A 19,841-nucleotide genomic window follows, 5' to 3' on the forward strand; every position below is an offset into this window, starting at 1 on the left:
ATCGGCGTCAAGGTCATCCTTGGCGCCGGTGAAGAGGAGGAGGCGACGTCGCCTTCGACGCCGGTGCGCGTCAAGAAGGAGCCGGCGTCTCCGCCGGCGACCGAAGGCGCAGCAGCGGCGCCCTCGTCATCCGAGAACAGCCTTCCGCGCCGCGAGCGGCCGGAAGAAGACGAAGAAAGAGGCCGCCGCAAGCCGCTCGCCGAGGAGGAGGCGAAGCGCGCGGAGGAGGCCGCGATGGCGGAGGCGATCGCCGGGTCGCTTGCCGACATGGAGGAGGAGAAGCGCGCGGACGACGCCGCACCGGCCCGGGCGCGATCGCGCGGCCAGCGGCGGGGAGCGGAGCGACGGCGGCTGCTGGACCTGGCCGCCGCACGCCAACTCGCCGCCCGCGCCGCTCCAACCGCCAACGACGATGTCGCGCGGTACCGCCGTCCTGCGACACCTCCATCCGGCGTCGCTGTCCCCGTCGTCGACCTCGAGTCCTCCGACGACGACTGGTACAAGCCATCCCCGGGGTGGGGAGACGCCGGCCAGGGCAGCAGCAGCCAGGCCGCGCAGCCGAAGGTGCCGAAGGTCGAGGACGACGGCTCCGACGACGGCGGCGACGACTACACGGTGTACTACCGCCGTATGGGCATGTAGAGCGCCGTGTTTTAAAATTAGCGTTTGAATTCCCCTAGCCGAATTCGAAATATAGTCGAATTCGGCCTCTATGTATGAACTCCGCCCGTTTTAGTCTAAATATCATTAAATTTAGTCTATATTCACCCGAATTTTAGCCGAAGTTTGTCAAGTTTCCGTTTTTTAAATTCGCATCGTCGACTTCGCCTGGGCACGCGGCTGGGAAACTAGCGCTCCCCACGCCAAAACTTCATCCAATCCGGACGAAAATTTCGCCGGATTTGGGCGTGGGGAGCGCCAACGAGTGGGGATGCTCTTACAATGTCTAAAGCAGAAGAACGTTGATACTTAAATTTGTTTGTTTAATTTCCAGTCTTGTGATTTGTGAACCTGGCCGTTTGCACATATGAATCAAAGATATTGATATCTTGTGACGGAAAATGAACACGCTGAATTGCTTTTGTGAACTATTCTTTTGCTTAAAAGGTCACAGAATTTATTTATACCAAAGAACAGACGATGCTGTAACACTCCCACCCAGGATGCGATGCTGTGCCACTCCCACCCAGGATGCTTATCATTATAGGCAGATTAAGAATAGGCCTGATTAAGCCCAAAGTGGTAAAGTCGGCCCGTTTATATTTTTTTCAAGATCGGCCCATTTATATCTGGGATCGCTCGTTTCCCCTTCCCTTGCCGATATGTACCGAAGAGACAAACCCTAGCTTCCTCAAACCTTAGAACCCTAGCCGCCAGGGACCTGCTTAGCTCCTGGCTCTTTTTTGTTTCTGGCTCCTTTCGTTGTTATTTTTGTTGATTCGTTGTGTTTGAGTTCTTGGCCGCTTTGAGAGGGGTTAATCCTTGTTGCTTTAGTTTTACTCGCTAGGAGTACATACTTTTCTTCGTATTGTTTTCTGGATCTGATTGTTTTTGTTATGGTTAACTCGCACCATTAGCCCCCTGCGCTGTTGAGCTTTGGAGCAGGGAAAACTGCGGGAAAAGGGTATCTATGGGTGCAAAATCAATCCATTGGTTGGACAGGAGCTCTATACGTCTGGGGAAGCCAGCGAATCTCCGCAGTATCACTTCTTCTGTCCACATCGCATCACCTTACTGTGTGTTATTATAGTTTGTTTTCATGTCTTTCCTGTCTTCGCATCATTTATTTGAGCAGATCATGCTCTTGTATTTGTTCAGAAGCGAAGTGAGGAGGCGAAATCATCTGAATATTTTCTACCGTAGATAATACCAACATGGTTTAGGGTTATCTGATCGCTTGGTGTTCAAATCTTTTAGTGTAACTTATTGTGTTTGCTCACCTGAGTTCTGTTAAATATAATAGCACAGCAAAATGAGGAAGTCTTACCATCTGAAAGTCTACTACTGTTTATAATGCATATATGGTCTTCAAAGTTCTCTGATTGCTTGTTCCACGGCTGCAGCTACACCCACTTATCCAAGTGGCGCCTACCTAGATTTATATAGCCATTATTTTTCCTCGTTTTTATTTTTGGTAATTACCTTGCAAATTGCTTCTTGATGATGCTCGAGTAAAAAAGAAATGCATTTCTAAAGATGTTTTTGAAGCAAAATGAGTAGGTCATATGATCTGATGTATCCGATATTGATACTTTGTACCTACACCTTACCGATGCCCATCTTGGTATTCTTTCCTTCTTGCTCGAGTCAAAGTTGTAATGCTTAATATATTTCAAAAGCAAAATGAGGAGATTATATGATCTGAATTATCAGATGTTGATACATCCGTACATAGCCTTCAAAGTTCTCTGATTGCTCAGTGTTGTTATGCCTACACCCTCTTGTTGATGTCCATCTTGTTTTCCTTTCTTCTTGCTCGGACTCAAAATAATAGTGTTTTATGTAGTTGAGAAGCAAAATGAGGAGATTATATGATCTGAAGTATCGGATGTTGATACATGCATACATAGCCTTCAAAGTTCTCTGATTGCTCATTCTAGTTATGCCTACACCTGATGTCCACCTTGGTATTCTTTTCTTCTTGCTTGGAGTCAAAATAATATTGTTTTATGTAGTTAAAAAGCAAAATGAGGAGATTATATAATCTGAAGTATCAGATGTTGATACATCCATACATAGCCTTCAAAGTTCTCTGATTGCTTTACTGTACGCATCTATGTTGGTATTTGTTGCTGTGGCTATATACTTGTTACAAAATTGTAATTGTTTTAGGCACTTGAGAAGCAAAATGAGGAGGATATATGATCTGAAGTATCTCCTGTTGATACAACCATACATGGTCTTCAAAGTTCTCTGATTGTTTCTCATGAACCCTTGAGTAACACATTTTTCAAGTTTTTGTAGGTACACTTTTATCAGTATTCTCTTCTGTATTGTTCTTGTTGTAATTAGTTTCCTGCCCTTTACAAATAAAACTGTCCGCATTATAGCTTCTGAAAAAAAAGGACTATATATTTTATCCTTACAAAAGATAAATATATGGCACTCCTTTACCTCTATTTTCGTGCTGTGCATAACTAAAGATTTGACATGTTGACAGTGCGCACACATGCAATCTCTGTTAAAAACCGAAAATTGTTTTCCAATACAATTATTTTGTCTTTCTAAAGAGGTTTTGGCTAATGGGTTCTGCAGAAAATTTGTTACTGGAATATTTCATGTGTGATCAACCTACATCACCATTGCACTGGGTTTCAAATGTCTCAACTCCTGAGTGAACTGCTTTGGGTCATTGCGGATGAATGCCCGAAGAGATCTACTAGTTGTCGGTTAGCGAGGGCTGGTTAGGATGATCTTATGAGCTGGTCAAGACTTGAGACACTGAGGAAGAAGCTCAGCGATGTAACCTGTTAGTACTTTGATCTGGTGTTCTCACTGTAGTTTGACTTGTACCAATTGTGTAATGTATGGCCGTATGGGAACATACCAGTATCTGTTGGAGATATTGATTTTGCTCTTTTGTGTTGTGAGTAAACTGTTGTAGTACTTTGATCTGGTGATCTCACTGTAGTTTTACTATTAAATTGGAGTTGGTCGTTTGACACTCAACGCGTTTGATGGTCGTCATTCGGAGCATCCTGTCCGTCCAATTTATTCTCAGTAACCAACACTGTCTGATCGATTTGTATATGGTATATACTTACCTCGTCCCACCCAGCCAATGTAATTCCCAGCGCTTACGATAATTATGGTACTGTATCATCAATCATGATTACGGTGAACGCTTGCCTTTCCTATTTAAGGTAGGTACTGCAACCTCGTCCGGCCTTCCTCGGGCACCATCCTGGTTACGGTCAGCCCCGCACGCCTCCACGCCGATCATGCTCGCAGCATCGAGCTCCACGGGATATCCTCCGAGCGCCGCCCCGCTTGTCGGCAATGCCTACCGGCCAAGGGCTGGTCCTCACGCAATCCTATCTCGCCCGCCCACCCAACGCACATGCGGCAGGCAAAGCCCACCTCCAGCCGCCAATTTCCGGCAGAATCCCCCTCATCCTTATCTCCGAGGTAACCAATCAACCTCCTGATTCATTGTCTGACCAATTGCCTAGATTCTCTAGACTAGCAGCAATAATCTACTAGCCCCTCATGTTGTGACATGTTTCATGGTTATAATTCTGTTGAATCTTTGATGGGCTGCTCATCGGCTATACACCCATGATGTACCTCAACAATGCCATCAAGGGCTGCATCGTCAACGTCACCACCAAGATTGAGATCAAGGAGTCCTGCTGCAGCGTAAGGCCAGGTTTCCTCTTCATGTATCCCTCCCTCTGTAGTTAAGTCTAAGCTGATGCCATGTGCAGTAAACTTCAGTTCACGAGAATATGAAATTTACTTGGGATTTCCATGCTGATCTGCTATCAACCTGCAACATATAAAATTTTGCTCACCGTGCCATTGGTAGATTATTTTGCTAATAATAATACTACTGGCACCATGGAATGGATTGTCAGCTCTTACTGATGCTACTTTAAGTACTCTCATCCTGATAGTTTGTGAAAGCATCTAGCTAGCTACAGAATTACAACAAATTGTTAGATGTGGACCATACCTTGACATGCGGTGGGGTTTCTTGGAAGAGCAAGCACTTTTTAGGATTGCTTTCCTGTGCCTTTTTTTTATAATTTGTCGCCAAGCATAGGTTTTATTCTTTATAATCATAACAGCTTAATGGTTAATCATTTTACATATTCCCATAAAATGGTTCCCTAGGTTAGAGTCCAGGATGAAAATGGTTAACCAAATCCCATCATTATCTTCCTCCTCATTTTTCAGTGCTTCATTTTTTTTCCTTTCGTTGATGGAACTGCCGGCAAGCTAAACATACTCTCGGCGTATTGTTTTGTTTCAGCACAGAATTCTGCATGATAGTTGATGCCGAAAACAAGGGCTTGAGAACACCCAGAAGGTGATTCACCACATCTTTTCTCTGTCTATCTGCATACTCATAGGCTTAGAGAAGGTTTGGTGGAAGCGACGAGTGGGAATGCAAGCATCTATCTTGCTTTCATCACCACCTCCAAAGAATATAAGTTGAAACTCGATTCCCACGTCCATGAGCATGGAGAGGAGACTCCTGCTCAAATATTTCGGCACCGAACTTGTCCTTCCAGATGCTGCAGAAGGGGTGAACGGGTTATTGGACAAAGCTACATAGATCTTGAACAAGATGCCTAATTCATAAATTCACGAATAGTTTGCCAACCCTGCAAACCCAAAGGTAACAAGGACATAGAGCCGATGTGTCAACCTATATATGCACTCTAGCTGTGTCTAATCTTGCCCATTTTTCAGTAAGGTACATTACGAGACTATTACTGCGTAAACAAATCTTGGAGGATTCGAAAGGGAAGGTGGGTATATTTATTGGTTGAATCGAGAAGGGTGGGATGAAATCTGGTGCTGGTCATTTCCTCACTGATTAAAATCCTAAATCAAGGTTTCTTCAAATTCTGCATGAACGAAACCTACTCTATTATTTGCGGGGTGTGTATATATTCTTCATATAATTATCTCTTTTCTCTAGGTTATTTTGTGTTGAGCCTACCAAAGAGAAGAACTACAACACACTCTCTTGTGAAAACCTGGTACGGTTGCTATAAGATTTCCTTTGAGCATGTCAAACCTTGTGATCATTGCCTTATATGAACGTTATCCCACCCGTGTAGGCACACATAAGATTCAGAGTATTGGAGCATGATTTGTTTCTTGGAACTTGGTCAATGATGTTCACAATGAAGCAATAAAGGTCATAGGTTATTCCTATCTTAATATTAACTTTGTACTAAAATAAAAGCAAGACATGAATGTTGTAGTTCTTTTTTGAATTCATCTGAGTTTTGCCAGTTATTTCTTTTACTAATGTTTGTGAAATGTCTATCCATAGGTTGGTAGGTATGTGTTGAGTCACCACTTCTTTTTTGTTGTCTGGCGTAGTACATTTGTTGGGATTGTCGTGTGGTTCTACTTTATTAGAATTATTGTTGTAGGGTTTTCTTTTCTTATAGTTATCTCTGATCACGTTCTGCTTATGCTCCAGATATGAAGCGATGAGGCTGTTGAGATGACAAAGCACCTGGTTCTTCGGGAAGGATGACTGATATTGTAACTTTACATGTTGAAACATTTTTTATGTGTGTCCAGCACATTATATTGACATTGCATACATATTGAGATATTGTCCTTTAGTTTTAAGCGTTCATATGGTTAAGGAAAGCAGGCAAATGATGACTCGCACCATGTTTGTCCATGTCCCTTTTTCCTTGGCTTGATATTTTAAGTGAAAGCACTTCTATATGTAATGACTTGATATAGGCACCATGTTTAATCCATTTTAGTTGCTATTTTTTCTCATCTCAATGTTGCTATATCTATGATTCATCCCAATACAATTTTGCTACGATGCATCATATCCACCTTTAATGTTGGAATGATGAGTCTGATGTATGTAGGCTTGTTGCATTTCTCATGATATGTATTGGAAAAGTTGTAGGAGCCTACTTTTTTTTCTCATCATCTACCGATATGAGGTTAAGAATGCTGAAGATTTATGTTTGTTGTGTAGGCCGAGATCTCCTCCGGTGCGGCAGCAGCTGCTGCCACAAGGGTCACTAAGAGACTAGAGAATGTAGGAAAGATGATAGTGGTAATTAAGTGTACAATAAAATTTCCGAGTGGTCCGAGCTAGAATTCTTGTTTCGAAACATTGAATGATGGTCGGAACAGGGACATTGCAGATTTTCAGGTGATATTCCCGCACTTCGGCGAGAGATACTTCCCGTCGGTGTTGTTCCAGTTCCATCTAGAAGAGTGCAAGAAGATGCATGCCAAGGCATGAACTTATGGATTAATTAGGTTCTTTTCTGAAATAAAAAATGAGGCATTAAACGTTGTTTGCTGGACTAGGACATAGGATCCTGTTGACATTGATATTTATTGCAAGAAAAACAATTTGTCCGAGCTTAACAAAATGGCTACGTTGGTGTTTTCAAATGTTTACATTTGACATGGTTCTGTTGTTTTCATGGTAGTATAAATGAAGAAATAAATACAAGTAGAATGTGAATTTTATTCTGTACATCTTTTATAAGAGGATTCTGCAGTTGTGACGTGCTCTTCGCAGACTGAACCTCGCCTATAATTGGATAAAGTAGCCAGTGATGTTAATCGATTTTGAGAATATTACGCGCCTGCTAAATATACAAGAGGTGGATATACATGCATTGGCACAAAGCACTTAACGAAATGTCCATGATAAGTTTTTGAGGAGCACATCAAAACACTCTGACATTACGGTAGAATTTCATGGTATTATTGATATGTAGTGTCATCTTCGCATTTACATAAATCTACTGAGTGATCTTCTTTATTTAACTATTTCAAAATCTTGATTGAATTTCTACTTTTTACTATGAAATTTATAATTTTCAAGCCAAGTACAACTTTTTTAGCTTTGACTTTTGGATTGGCTGTGGAAACAATGGTTCACAATTGCATTTGCACAATACAATGGTTGTAAATGAACTATGAATGGTATGGAGACACTGGTGTTGATTAAGGATATGATTTACATTTATGTTAGAAGTTAACATCCTAGGCATATATTTTCTTTAGATTGTACTCTTGTGTGGGTTCACAACTTCATATTTAGTTTCTAGGTATCCGATAGCTCTCCCGATTATACTATTGTTGTTGGTGTACTATCTTATAGTGTTGACTTATTAGAAATGAAAAGGGACCTTTTTAGAAAACTACATGCCAATATTTTGTATATTCGTTAACAGAATTACGATAAATTTTATGTTTATATGTGTGATATGTAGCGATGAAAAAATATAAGAGACCGTAGCAACGCACGGGCATTCAACTAGTGTATGGGAACATACAAGTTTCTGTTTCAGATATTGATTTTGCTCTTTTGTGTTGTGAGTAGACTGAACAGATAGATTTAAATATTGTCCTATGAGTAAACGGAGCTATATATGTAGGGCACAAACGGCGAAAATATGGTGGAGAACCTAGGGACCAGCGCACCTGATTTCAAAAAATTCGGAAAATGTTATTTAAATGTTTCAAAAAAAGTTGAAATAATTACCTCGCATACATCTCATCTCAATACTTATCTGGAAAAAATTTCAGAAAAAAATACGGCCGTACGTGACTCATACAAAAAAGTGAAAATGAAGTTTTGTTATACGTCATTATACTATGAACAGTACTGTTTGTTATTTCTGTGTAAGCTATATACTTTCATATTTTAGGTTGAAATTTGACATGCACATACCTACATATGTGCTCCGCACACATGATTTATGCCGAATTTTTTGAATCAATTTTAGTATTTTTTTCGATTTTATTGCTAAAAGCGGGTGCTGGCGCACTCAGGAGCCAAAAATTCGCGTCCCGGCCAGTAAACTAATTTCTGCCTTACTCCTCCCTTGTCAAACCATACAGTACTATTATACTAATGAGAAGGGCTCAAATGCAGACGCAATGTACCATCAATTTGCACGGACATAGATACTCACAACAGTTGAGCTATTGAACATTGTCTTCAAATACAGATAAAGTGCAATCAGTTCACAGGTTCTCAATTTTTTGTTCTTCAGAGACGAGACAACCCATTGTTTCAGGTGCGCCACACTTAGATGGCTAGATAAGTCCAGCACACAGAACATTCAAGTGAACCCATACTTTCTTGCTTATTAACCAGGGCCGACCTTTGGGATATCGTAGTGCTCACTAAGATTCGCCAGGTACTGGTTGAAGTCCTGGATGCGATCCCTGTGCGACTTGTCAGCTACCTTTGCCAGCTTGTGCACATCAATCTTCTGCTTCTGTTCAATGTAACGACGTTCAGCTGGAGTGAGGTGATCATAATCGCCTTGTGGATCCCCTTCCTCTCCCATCTTGCCAGCTTCACTCAATTCAGGGTCACCGGGTAATTCAGAGCTTCCACCTGAAAAACATGGAATTCAACAATCAGTATATTCAGCAGAACGCGGTTATAGATTTACAGAGTTCTGTCAAAGATATGAATAGATAAATCAAGTTGTTGGACAAATGAACAAAGCATACTGTGAGTGACAATTACCGAAGCATCCACATGAGCAATATGCCTACTTACATACAATAAAAGTATATAAAGCAACTTCAATAGGTTCAACCACTAACATAAGCACCATGCCATCACTAATGGAGAACAAGGTTCAAAAAGGCATTGGGTGTTGATTATGCATTTGGGCACCACCTAGGCGTGATTAGGCGTTCCGTAGGACACCATATGGACATGCCATCAGGAGCAGTTTTCAGGGTGCAGGAGCAGATTTTAGGGGTGCGGAACGGAGATGAGGCGGGGAAGGAGTCATTCTGACGCTGAGAGGATTGTCTAATCGTGAGACAATATAATCTCCACAGGCTGAAAGATGCTAGTGTCTTGTTCAAACTGTTGGTCTTTGGACCAGCCTTTGTGTAAATAATCTCCCCATTTTGAGTAATTAGGCTAAATCAGATATAGAGGGATGTATCAAACAGGAACCTCTCACCCAAGGTTCAAAAAGGCGTTACTCTAGGCGGGCATAAGCACGAGAAGCTGGCCAAACGACACGTTTTTTCCCTAGGCGGTGGAAAAGGCGGCCAGCAAGGTCCTCTGGCGAGGAATCCGTCAGCCGGCGGTGGAAAAGTGGTGGCACTGCAGGAGAAAGAGGCGGTGGAGCATCTGCCTAAAAGGAACAGAGACAAGTCAGTGATGGAGCTTTGGCGGCGGGGGAGGAAGCAGCCAGAGCTCCTGCAGTGACTGTATGTGTAGCTAATTTAGGGTGCAGTGACAGTATGTGTGCTCTAAATTAGCTACAGTTCACTTAAGTACAAACCCCTAGTCCCCTTTATCAGCTCCAAATAATCAGTCCAACCAAGTGCACTAGGATATTTTTACCTACGAGCAGCCTATAGTGCAACACAATGGCCGTAATCACAGCCACGTCATTGATGATCTCATCATGATGTTGGAACCACGGCAGCAGCACGCGATTGTGCAGCCCAGGTTGTGTCGCGCGTTAGCAAAATAGGTTGCACATTCACTCCATATATTATTGGTTTTTACCTATTACTACTGTGTCGTTACCAAACCATGGAAGAAAGCTTGCTAGCAAAACCATGACAATCCCAGCAGTAAAACTCACGGCAGCTACTTTATCCAAGAAAGTTTTGTATTAAGGGGGTCAATATTTATATGTATTTGCTGGCATGGGCATATGCAGCATGTTTAGACAAAGGTAAACCATCAATTAAGTAATCAGCAAATGGGTCAAATCAATTGTTCAGATTTGAGATGCAACAATCGATCATGGTTTCAGACCTAATGGACACTTTAATGCTCAAGGTCACGGTCAAACTCACGGCGGCTACTCAATCCAAACATATATACCAGAGTGACATCAAATAAATATAGTCTATATGGGAAAAAAAAAGTTGTCTATTAAGTGAGTCAACGCTTATGTTATTGTGAGACAATGGTAAACCATCAACTAACTAGCCAGCAGATGGGGTCAAATCCATTGTCCAGACTTCAGAGGGCAACAAATCAAACATCAGTGCTCTAAATTAGCCACAGTTCACATAAATACAAACCCCTAGTCCTCTTGATCAGCTCCAAAATAATCAGTCCAACCAAGTAACAGCACTAGGATATTTTTACCTCTGAGGAGCCTATAGTGCAACACAATTATCGTAATCACAGCCACGTCATCGATGATCGCGTCATGGCGTTGGAACACAGCAGCACAACACAATTTTGCAGCCCAGGTTTGTGTCGCACGTTAGCAAAATATGTTGTACGTTCGTTCACTCCATATATTATGGCTTTTTACCTATTACTAATGTGTCGTTACCAAACCAAGGAAGAAAGCTCGCTAGCAAAACCATGCCAATCAGCAGCAGTACAAACGCACCGGCTCACCGCAGCTACTCTATCCAAGAACACGTACACAATTGGCACTAAGCATACATAGGGAAACAAAGTTAAAGCAATTGTACAATACTTGGCAATGCAACAAATTGATCATGGAATCAGCTCTAATGGACACAACGATGCTCAAGGTCATGGTCAAACTCACGGCAGCTACTCAATCCAAACATATATATGCCAGATTGACATCGAATAAATATAGGGAAACAAAGTAGTCTATTAAATGAGTCAATGCTTATGTTATTGTGAGCAGTCATCTATTCGAAGGCATGGGCATACACAGCAGAAGACAAAGAACGTTTAGACAATATTAAACCGTCAATCAACTAAATCAACTGTTCAGACTTCAGAGGGTAACAAATAAACCATGGAATCGGCCCTAATGGACACTAGAATTATCGAGGTCACAACCAATTGTCTGAGCAATCTGAACAGATGCTGGTGGTAAGAGTAGAGCAGTTGTAGAAACGAGCGATACCTTCGTACTGCTGGCCATGCTCGACTTGGGACGACTCCTCACGGCGGTGCTTCTTCTTCTTCTTCTTGACCGCGCCGTCCTTGACATCCAGCGGCTTCCCCTTGAGCTTGAGCCTCCCCCCGACGACGTTCTTGTATTCCGACATCTCGCTGCAACCCCAAGACGCAAGAGAGAATCAGCGAAGCAAAATTACTGTTCAGATGGTCTGCGGGGCGGGGCGGACGTGGAATTGGAACGAGGACGCGGCATGGATTTGAGCCGCACCATACGGCAGAACAAACTAGACGAAATCGATCAGGGAAGTTAGGGCTTACGTTGCGTAACAAGAGGAATCGGCGAATCGGAGGAGGCGCGTGCCTTCGGTGGGCGGGGCCGCTTGGCGGCGCCGGCGAAGGTCGAGGGCACCGGCACGGCGGCGGTCGATTTGGCGAAGGGGATTTAACGATGCGAGACTACCGTCTACTGGCGGCTTTGGGGTCGGGATCTTTTACCGTCGGTCGGTGCGGTACTCGGAACTCGGAAGTCGGAACCGGAGGTTTGGGCCGAGCAAAATGATATGGGCCACGTGGTGTTAGGCCGTCGAAGCCCGAACTGCTGCACATCGACATGATGTTACATGCCCACAGCCCACAGCCCACGAAAAAAAAAGAAGAAGAGGAAAGCAGTTAGTCTCTCCATCGATTGATACGTATAAAATCTTTACATTTTATTAATGTTTGCTTTCTATTACAAAGCACAGATCCTATAAAGTTGCTACATGATTGAGGACAGGGATTTCGTGCACATGGACACCAGTGCTCTCTCCATTTTCAGCTTTTTTAAAATTTTAAAACCTCACACTTTTATGTTTTTAAAAATTATGACATTAAATATGTAGATATATATTTTCATGAGAAATGTATACAAAAAGTCCAGGTAAAAAATACTTTAAATTTTGGGAAATACAAAAAAACAAATATCTGACAAAAGGATAGAGTATTGTAATACTATTTTACTACCATTTGCTGTTAGAAATTTGTACTTTTTGTATTGTTCAAAATACAAAGTATTTTTTAACGGGATTTTTTTGCATACACCACACTCGTATATATCTATCTATATATTTAACGTCATAATTTTTTGAAACTTAGAAGCATGAGATTTTAAAATTTTCAAAATATGAAATGCAGGAAAGCATTGGTGCCCATGTATCAAAGACACTTTCCGCATGAATAAGCCATCTAAAAAGAAGAAACGAAATGAACCGTCTTAGCATTAACATGCCAATATTCTATCAAGTCATCGGTCGCATCTAAAAAGAAGAAACGAAATGAAACATCTTAGCATTAACATGCCAATCTTCTATCAAGTCATCGGTCGCATCTAAATTCATACCTTGCTGGTGCTTTATTGGCTAGAGATAAAACCCTAAAAGGGTATAATAGGAATTGAAAGGTATAACCTACAAAAAAAGGAAGAAAATCGTAAATTATGAAACACCAATTCGTGATGCCTGACTCGGGGATGCTCACTTGAAATCTCAAAAAAGCATGCTCACTTTCGTCCCAATTTCCCTGAAACGAGACCATTGTCAGAACTCTTGTTCACCCAATACCTTAAGTTAGATAGGATTTTGCGAAACCCGCTTAATGATTTCATGTGAGAGGCATTTGAGCTTTTACTTCTCTATAACTCTCGTTTTCTGCAGTAGCCTTATCTTTGAAGCAAATGCATCAGTAGCTATGTTCTCCTCTTCCTCCTCATGTTTGTCTAATCCTAGACGTACAGTTGGGGGGATGAAACCAGTGAAATCTTGGTAGTGACGACAACGTCAACTTGGGGCGACTAGGGTATACCAACGCCGATCTCGCAGCTCCTTCTCTCTATTTCTCATATTTTTCTTCCACTCCATGTCCTCGCGGTGGCTAGTTTACGGCCACATGCTCGACATGTGGTGGCTGTCAAGCGTCATCTCAACTCCTTTTGTGTGTTGATCAGATAGGGGAATTGGCAAATGAGATTTAGAGAAGGCTGAGGCTATTTCCCTCGTACCCCCTCACCTCCCTCGTCGCTTGGTAGGTGATACGTCTCAAACGTATCTATAATTTCTTATGTTTCATGCTAGTTTTATGACAATACCTATATGTTTTGCTCACACTTTATAATGATTTTATGCATTTTCCGGAACTAACCTATTAACAAGATGCCGAAGTGCCAGTTCAGAAAGGCTGTTCGGGCAATATTCTTGGAATTCGACGAAACAAAGGCCAAACATCATATTTCACCGAGACGGACCAGGACACCAAAGGGGAGCCGGAGAGGAGGCCCAGGGCCCCCAGACCATAGGGCAGCGCAGCCTAGAGGGGGGGCGCGCCAGCCTATGAGGAGGGAGCCCCCTGGCTCCTCCGACTCCACCTATTCGCCTATATTATCCCTCGTGACCTAAAAACCCGACACCAATTGACGAAACTCCAGAAAGACTCCAGGGACGCCGCCACCATCGCGAAACTCCGTTTCGGGGGACAGAAGTCTCTGTTCCGGCACGCCGCCGGGACGGGGAATTGCCCCCGGAGTCATCTCCATCGACACCACCGCCATCTTCATCGCCGTTGCTGTCTCCCATGATGAGGAGGGAGTAGTTCTCCCCCGAGGTTGAGGGCTCTACCGGTAGCTATGTGGTTCATCTCTCTCTCCCATGGTGTGATCTTTATGTGATCATGAGCTTTGTATCACTATTAATCTATGTGCTACTCTAGTGATGTTATTAAAGTAGTCTATTCCTCCTCCATGATGTAATGTTGACAGTGTGTGCATCATGTAGTACTTGGCGTAGGTTATGATTGTAATCTCTTGTAGATTATGAAGTTAACTATTACTATGGTAGTATTGATGCGATCTACTCCCCCTTTCATAGCTATTGTTGACAGTGTGTATGTTATGTTAGTACTCGGTCTAAATTGCAACGGTCTATTATGCACTCTAGAGGTTATGAACTCCGGATGTTGTGGAGCTTGTTTACTCCGGCTTGAGGTGTGCTTTTATAGCTCTACACAATGAATGGTGTTTGTTATCCAACAAGAGAGTGTAGAAAGTAGCATTTATTTATTCAGTTATGTGATCAATGTTGAGAGAGTCTACTAGTGAAAGTATGATCCCTAGGCCTTGTTTCTAAGCATTGAAACACCGTTTCCAACAAGTTCTGTTACATGTTTGCTTGCTGCCATCTTTATTTCAGATTGCAATTACTACTTACAATCATCCATATTACTTGTATTTTACTATCTCTTCGCCGAATTAGTGCACCTATACATCTGACAAGTGTATTAGGTGTGTTGGGGACACAAGAGACTTCTTGTATCTTAATTGCAGGATTGCTTGAGAGGGATATCTTTGACCTCTACCTCCCTGAGTTCGATAAACTTTGGGTGATTCACTTAAGGGAAACTTGCTGCTGTTCTACAAACCTCTGCTCTTGGAGGCCCAACACTGTCTACAGGAATAGAAGCGTGCGTAGACATCAGTAGGACATGGAGTTTTCGCAGAGCAACATCTTGCCAATTACGAAGTGCTTTTGAAAAAAAAAACGAGCATGGTATATGCGTTATTTAGTAATGATTAACATTATGCGAGTTGGTGGACTAAAACGAGGACAGTGGACTAGCTTATGCCAAGTGCAATGTACTCAACAGAACTCAAGTACAGTAGAGGAGTAATAGATTGTAATGGCCATGAAAAAGCGGTGATCAAGGCGGTGATACCTTTTGGTACAAGACTCTGCCATATACTCTGTCTAGAAATATACGATGTTGGAGCATTTTTTTGGTTCATCTACTTTATTTTAGTTTGTATCTAGTCTATTTTTATGTGTAGATTCACTCACTTTAGCTTATATCTAGTCTATTTTAAAAGTACCTAAAACATCTTATATTGATGCACGGAGAGAGTAGATAGTATGAATAGGCACACAATGCTCAAAGAAATAAGACATATATCTCCACGATAGACAAATGTTGGTATGTGGTTTCCCTCGTCTAAGAGATTGAAATGTGTGCTATTCTCCGACGGCTACGGTTCATGTTTCTCAGCTTGGTAGTCCCTCCTCAAAATATGCTGCATATAGAAGGAAAACTTCAGACTTTATAAAGTTTGATCAAGTATATGTATTTAAATTTGCAACATCTAAAATATTGGAATGCATGTAATGTAAAATATATATATACGATGATTCTAACGATAATGACTTTGATATTGTGGATTTTGCTTCTTCATAATAATTGGCCAATCTTGATAGCTGTCGTGAGTGTCGTTCTATGGGGAGCGGGAGCGACCACCACAACCGATCCATTGTTCACCTGCATCGGTTGGAGTTGGAGCCGGACGTGCACGCCCATCCCGTTTCGCCCTCGCCGGCGCCGGCGCCGGTCGTCCGGTACACCAACCCAACCACAGTTTTAAAGCGCCCACGAAAAGCGGGGGGCGAGAAAAAACACAACAAAACAAACAAAACAAAAGCGAAGCGTAGCGCACCGCAGCGAGTGGACGAAAGCAAACGAGGGCCGGAAAAGAACGTCCTCTCCACGAATGGCGAATTATTCGCTCGCCGGCGACTGCTCCGGCGAGGTCCCCGCCTCCTCCTCCTCCTCCTCCTCCTCGTCCGCGCCCGCTACCTTCCCGTCCTTCTGGCCGCCCTTCCCCTCCTTCCTCTCCGACTCCGACTCCGACGCCCCCTTCCCTCCCCCCCGCTGCGCCACCGCCGCGCAGCAAGACCCCGCCGCCGCGTTCCTCGGCCTCGATTTCCACGCCGACGACGACGAGGACGGGGCCGTCACGTGGGCGGCGCCGGACGAGGCCGGCCTGCCGCTCTGCTGGGACTGCCTGCAGCTGGAGGAGCACGAGGAGGCGCACGCGCACCACCAGCGCTGGGACGGCCTCGGGCTCAGCGACGCCGAGGAGTGGGAGCAGGTCGCCGCCGGCAGGGACGAGTTCGAGGCCGCCGCCGTGCGGAGCCTCGAGTGGGAGGTGCTCCTCGCCGCCAACAGCCTCCTGCTCGACGACGACGACCACTCCGGCGTCGACACGTACTTCCTCGACGACGCAGAGGACGCGCTGTTCGGGCAGCTGGCCGCGGAGCCGGAGCACGAGCCCCCGGCCAAGGGCGGGCGGGCGGCGGCGAGGGCCGCCATCGAGGGCCTCCCGACGGTGGCGGTCGGGGAGTCCGGCGGCGGGGTCGCGCAGTGCGCGGTGTGCAAGGACGGCATCGAGGCCGGGGAGGCGGCCAGGAGGCTGCCGTGCGCGCACCTCTACCACGGCGCCTGCATCCTGCCCTGGCTCGCCATCCGCAACACCTGCCCGCTCTGCCGCCACGAGCTGCCCACCGACGACGCCGAGTACGAGACGTGGAGGGCCAGGCGGGCCGCCGCCGCCGGCGACGACGGCGACGACAGGTATGGGCAGCGCCGCTCGTCGGGCTGAGGCTACACTGCTGAAACATCCTATAGTTTCAAACCGGAAGAGAGTGATTTGCTTCAAGGGCCAATGCGTTTGCAGGAGAGAGGGAAAATGGGTTGAAATCGATGTGAATTGGAGGATTTTTTTTCTTGGTTTTGCACAGAATTATACGAATAAGGTGCGTTTCAATTTGAATAATGCTGTATCTAGACCATAGCAGGCGAGAATGTTCCTTTCTAAATCGAATGGAATGCAAAGAGAAGGGAGGAGGATCAGTGATGAGCCCACTCTGTTTCGAACGATTCAAGCATGCATTTCTATCTAGCCATTCAAAATCTGCTATACTGCTTCAGTCTTTAACTCTACGCGATTTGAATTGTTCCTAGAAATGCTAGGCAACGCAAAGTTTCAATCGGTTGCGATTTTTGTGCCTAATTTTTGGGCAGAAACGATCGAACGGGAAAGTTATTCCAGCAAAGTTCCTTTTTAAGAAATCTGATTCTAAAGCAACAGCAACTTCTTCTTGCACGTTGCTGGCATTGGTTTATCCACAATCTGCAGCGAAATGAAGTGAGGAAATCCCAAGCAGATTGGGGTGAAACAGACAGAGTACACTAAACTCGTTTTGTTTCTTCATCTGTACAGTATTAGGATTTAGGACTAGTGCGCAGCCACGCAGGGTCCGAATCCAACGTACTCCGTGGGCACTTGGTATTCCTGGAGTGTTTTCGCTCGTTCAGCAGACGTAACGTAATCCGTGTGTTGTGTAAAGGGCACCTCACCGTAACCGGCGTGCACGAGCACCAAGCTCGTGGGGGGTGTTTCCGTAGCTTGGGAGCAGGGCGACGCGTCGAAGAAGAAAGGCTGGGTAGGAAGAATGGAATCGGTCGACGTCCCGCCAACGGGCCAATGCATCTATATTCTCTTCTGCAACTTTGCTTGCCTCGCACATTGCTGCGACCTCATCACGTGGTGATGTGGGGCTGATCACTGATGCGGTGCGCCGGTGGCTGAGGGCATCTTTTGCGTCATTGTAGGCACAGGCCGACAGAACCGACCGCGACACACATTCTGTTCGCGGCACACGACCTAAACGGATCGAATGGGCGAGCCTTAGGTCGCTCGGTTGGAATGTCCTAGCTCGTGATGCTACCCCTAGCTCGGTAGAACAGACCACGCGTGCATGCAGGAAGATGCGATTGTGCATTACTATATCATGCTAGAACATTGCTACAGAGTGCCCTAGCACTGGTTAGTTTTAGAGAGTGCCCCACCCAAATATAGAAAGAAAATAATCCGACATCTTCTATATTCCAAAAATAGAAAAAATCACCACTCTCTGCCTTTTCTCCTCCCACGCCTTGGCTTCTCTTTGCCGTGCTTCATTTGCGAGTACACATTGACCAAGTAGGAAAAAATACATCCACCTTCCGTGAACCACAAATTCAGGCAAAAAAACTGAAAAGTAAAATATCTCGTATGCCACCACTTTTTTCTGTAAAATATAGAAGCGACGAATGTAGAAAAATATAAAAATTACATCTAAATCTTGGGATAACCTACTGTTATTTTGAGAATCCTAGATGTAGAAAAAGGGAGAAAAAGAGATCCTAGATGTACAAAAAAAAAGTACATCCACTACTGCCATTATTCTAGATGTAGAAAAAGGGAAAAAAAGAGATACAAGATGTACAAAAATAAAATACATCCCAACACCAAAATTTACCAGAATAAATACATCTTTCGGTACTACTGGGTGTAGAAATGGAGAATCATAGAACAATCAACTTGGGTCGCCATAGCTCAGGCCGGAGATGGCGAACGGCGGCGACATTGTACTGCTGCCATAGAAAGGGATTTTGGGGCTAGGGGACGCTCGAAGCTGTGCGCGTGGCTTGAGTCCGTGTTCGGCCACACGGCCATAGCGGGGCTCGGGCGAACATTGTCGACGCCGACCACGACGCCGTCGATCTCGGCAAAGAGCAGAGCCAAACCTGGTCGCAGATCCGTCTGTCACGGTCCAGATCGATTCACCGGCGGAAGTAGGTGTCGAACGCCGCCTCCATCGCGTGCCCAGCGGAGGCCGTGCTCGCCGGCGACGGTTGAGTTGCCGGTGGTGGTCCGGCGCGCCGGGGCCGACCGGTCGCCGTAGGATCCTAACCACCCCGCCTCCGGTTCCTCCTATGCAGGCCTTAGATTTCACGATGGGTGGTGCTCGTGCTCGAATTTCTTTGCTCAGAGATGGATGGGAGGGATACAGATCAGGTGACATGCACCTTTTGCATGTCACCGTGTGACATGCGGCATAAATCCAAATTTAAACATTGCGGTTTTTTTTTAAAAAAAATCATGCATGTGCATAGCACATATTAAGGTAACCCCTAAAAATTTCAGATCAAAATTCGAAACATACATCGAGAAACAAAAAAGAGAAATATGTCATAAATAGTTCCCGAATTCAAATCTGAGTTTCTCTGTAGACTATTCACATCTGAGTTTCTCTTTTTTGTTTCTCGATGTATGTTCTGAATTTTGATCTGAAATTTTTAGGGGTTATCTTAATATATGCTGTGAAAATGCATGATTTTTTCCAGATTTTTTCGTAATGTTTAAATTTGAATTTAGACCGCATGTCACACGGTGACATGCAAAAGGTGCATGTCACCTGATCTGTGTTCGGATGGGAGATGGGGACGAGGCAGAAGATGTGAGAGGAGAGGATAGCGATGCAGCCAGGACCACATAAGCTCCGCGTTTGACCGAAGGGATAACATCTCTCGCATGTGCGTGTGGTCCCTGCGGGGGAGAATCCCACCTCACGTGCGAATACTCTAAACCGTTCGATCG

General features: G+C 44.4%; 2 protein-coding genes, 1 long non-coding RNA gene and 6 other non-coding genes across 9 annotated transcripts; 8 read left to right on the forward strand and 1 right to left on the reverse strand.

The window, feature by feature from the left end:
- Positions 1–1,310: 1,310 nt before the first annotated feature.
- On the forward strand, positions 1,311–3,644 carry LOC127306318 (uncharacterized). The gene is made up of 2 exons (XR_007854597.2): positions 1,311–2,964; positions 3,256–3,644. It is a non-coding gene; the product is annotated as an uncharacterized lncRNA (long non-coding RNA).
- Positions 1,820–1,898, forward strand: LOC127310991 (small nucleolar RNA R160). Its single transcript, XR_007857487.1, has one exon. It is a non-coding gene; the product is annotated as a small nucleolar RNA R160 (small nucleolar RNA).
- Positions 1,967–2,047, forward strand: LOC127310990 (small nucleolar RNA R160). Its single transcript, XR_007857486.1, has one exon. It is a non-coding gene; the product is annotated as a small nucleolar RNA R160 (small nucleolar RNA).
- Positions 2,338–2,417, forward strand: LOC127310989 (small nucleolar RNA R160). The gene has a single exon (XR_007857485.1). It is a non-coding gene; the product is annotated as a small nucleolar RNA R160 (small nucleolar RNA).
- Positions 2,513–2,592, forward strand: LOC127310987 (small nucleolar RNA R160). The gene has a single exon (XR_007857483.1). It is a non-coding gene; the product is annotated as a small nucleolar RNA R160 (small nucleolar RNA).
- LOC127310986 (small nucleolar RNA R160) lies at positions 2,682–2,761 on the forward strand. Its single transcript, XR_007857482.1, has one exon. It is a non-coding gene; the product is annotated as a small nucleolar RNA R160 (small nucleolar RNA).
- Positions 2,843–2,922, forward strand: LOC127310988 (small nucleolar RNA R160). The gene has a single exon (XR_007857484.1). It is a non-coding gene; the product is annotated as a small nucleolar RNA R160 (small nucleolar RNA).
- A 5,000-nt stretch (positions 3,645–8,644) lies between the features above and the next one.
- LOC127306317 (uncharacterized) lies at positions 8,645–12,040 on the reverse strand. Its single transcript, XM_051336933.2, has 3 exons — positions 11,882–12,040; positions 11,568–11,716; positions 8,645–9,082 (listed from the first exon to the last, which is right to left on the reverse strand). Exons 2-3 carry the CDS (start codon positions 11,710–11,712, stop codon positions 8,829–8,831), a joined length of 399 nt encoding a protein of 132 aa, XP_051192893.1. The 5' UTR covers positions 11,713–11,716; positions 11,882–12,040; the 3' UTR covers positions 8,645–8,828.
- A 4,002-nt stretch (positions 12,041–16,042) lies between these two features.
- LOC127306316 (uncharacterized) lies at positions 16,043–17,276 on the forward strand. Its single transcript, XM_051336932.2, has one exon. The coding sequence runs from the start codon at positions 16,128–16,130 to the stop codon at positions 17,016–17,018; it is 891 nt and encodes a 296-aa protein (XP_051192892.1). The 5' UTR covers positions 16,043–16,127; the 3' UTR covers positions 17,019–17,276.
- Positions 17,277–19,841: the final 2,565 nt, after the last annotated feature.

Source organism: Lolium perenne, chromosome 6, assembly GCF_019359855.2.
Source record: "Lolium perenne isolate Kyuss_39 chromosome 6, Kyuss_2.0, whole genome shotgun sequence".
NCBI classification, from domain to species: domain Eukaryota; kingdom Viridiplantae; phylum Streptophyta; class Magnoliopsida; order Poales; family Poaceae; genus Lolium; species Lolium perenne.

Bases quoted from the DNA above. Each gene is read 5' to 3' on its own strand.
- LOC127306316 (XM_051336932.2), top strand. From the start codon at position 16,128: ATGGCGAATTATTCGCTCGCCGGCGACTGCTCCGGCGAGGTCCCCGCC.
- LOC127306317 (XM_051336933.2), bottom strand. From the start codon at position 11,712: ATGTCGGAATACAAGAACGTCGTCGGGGGGAGGCTCAAGCTCAAGGGG. The intron at 9,083-11,567 runs GTATCGCTCGTT...CATGTTTTTCAG, and splicing joins GCATGGCCAGCAGTACGAAG to GTGGAAGCTCTGAATTACCC.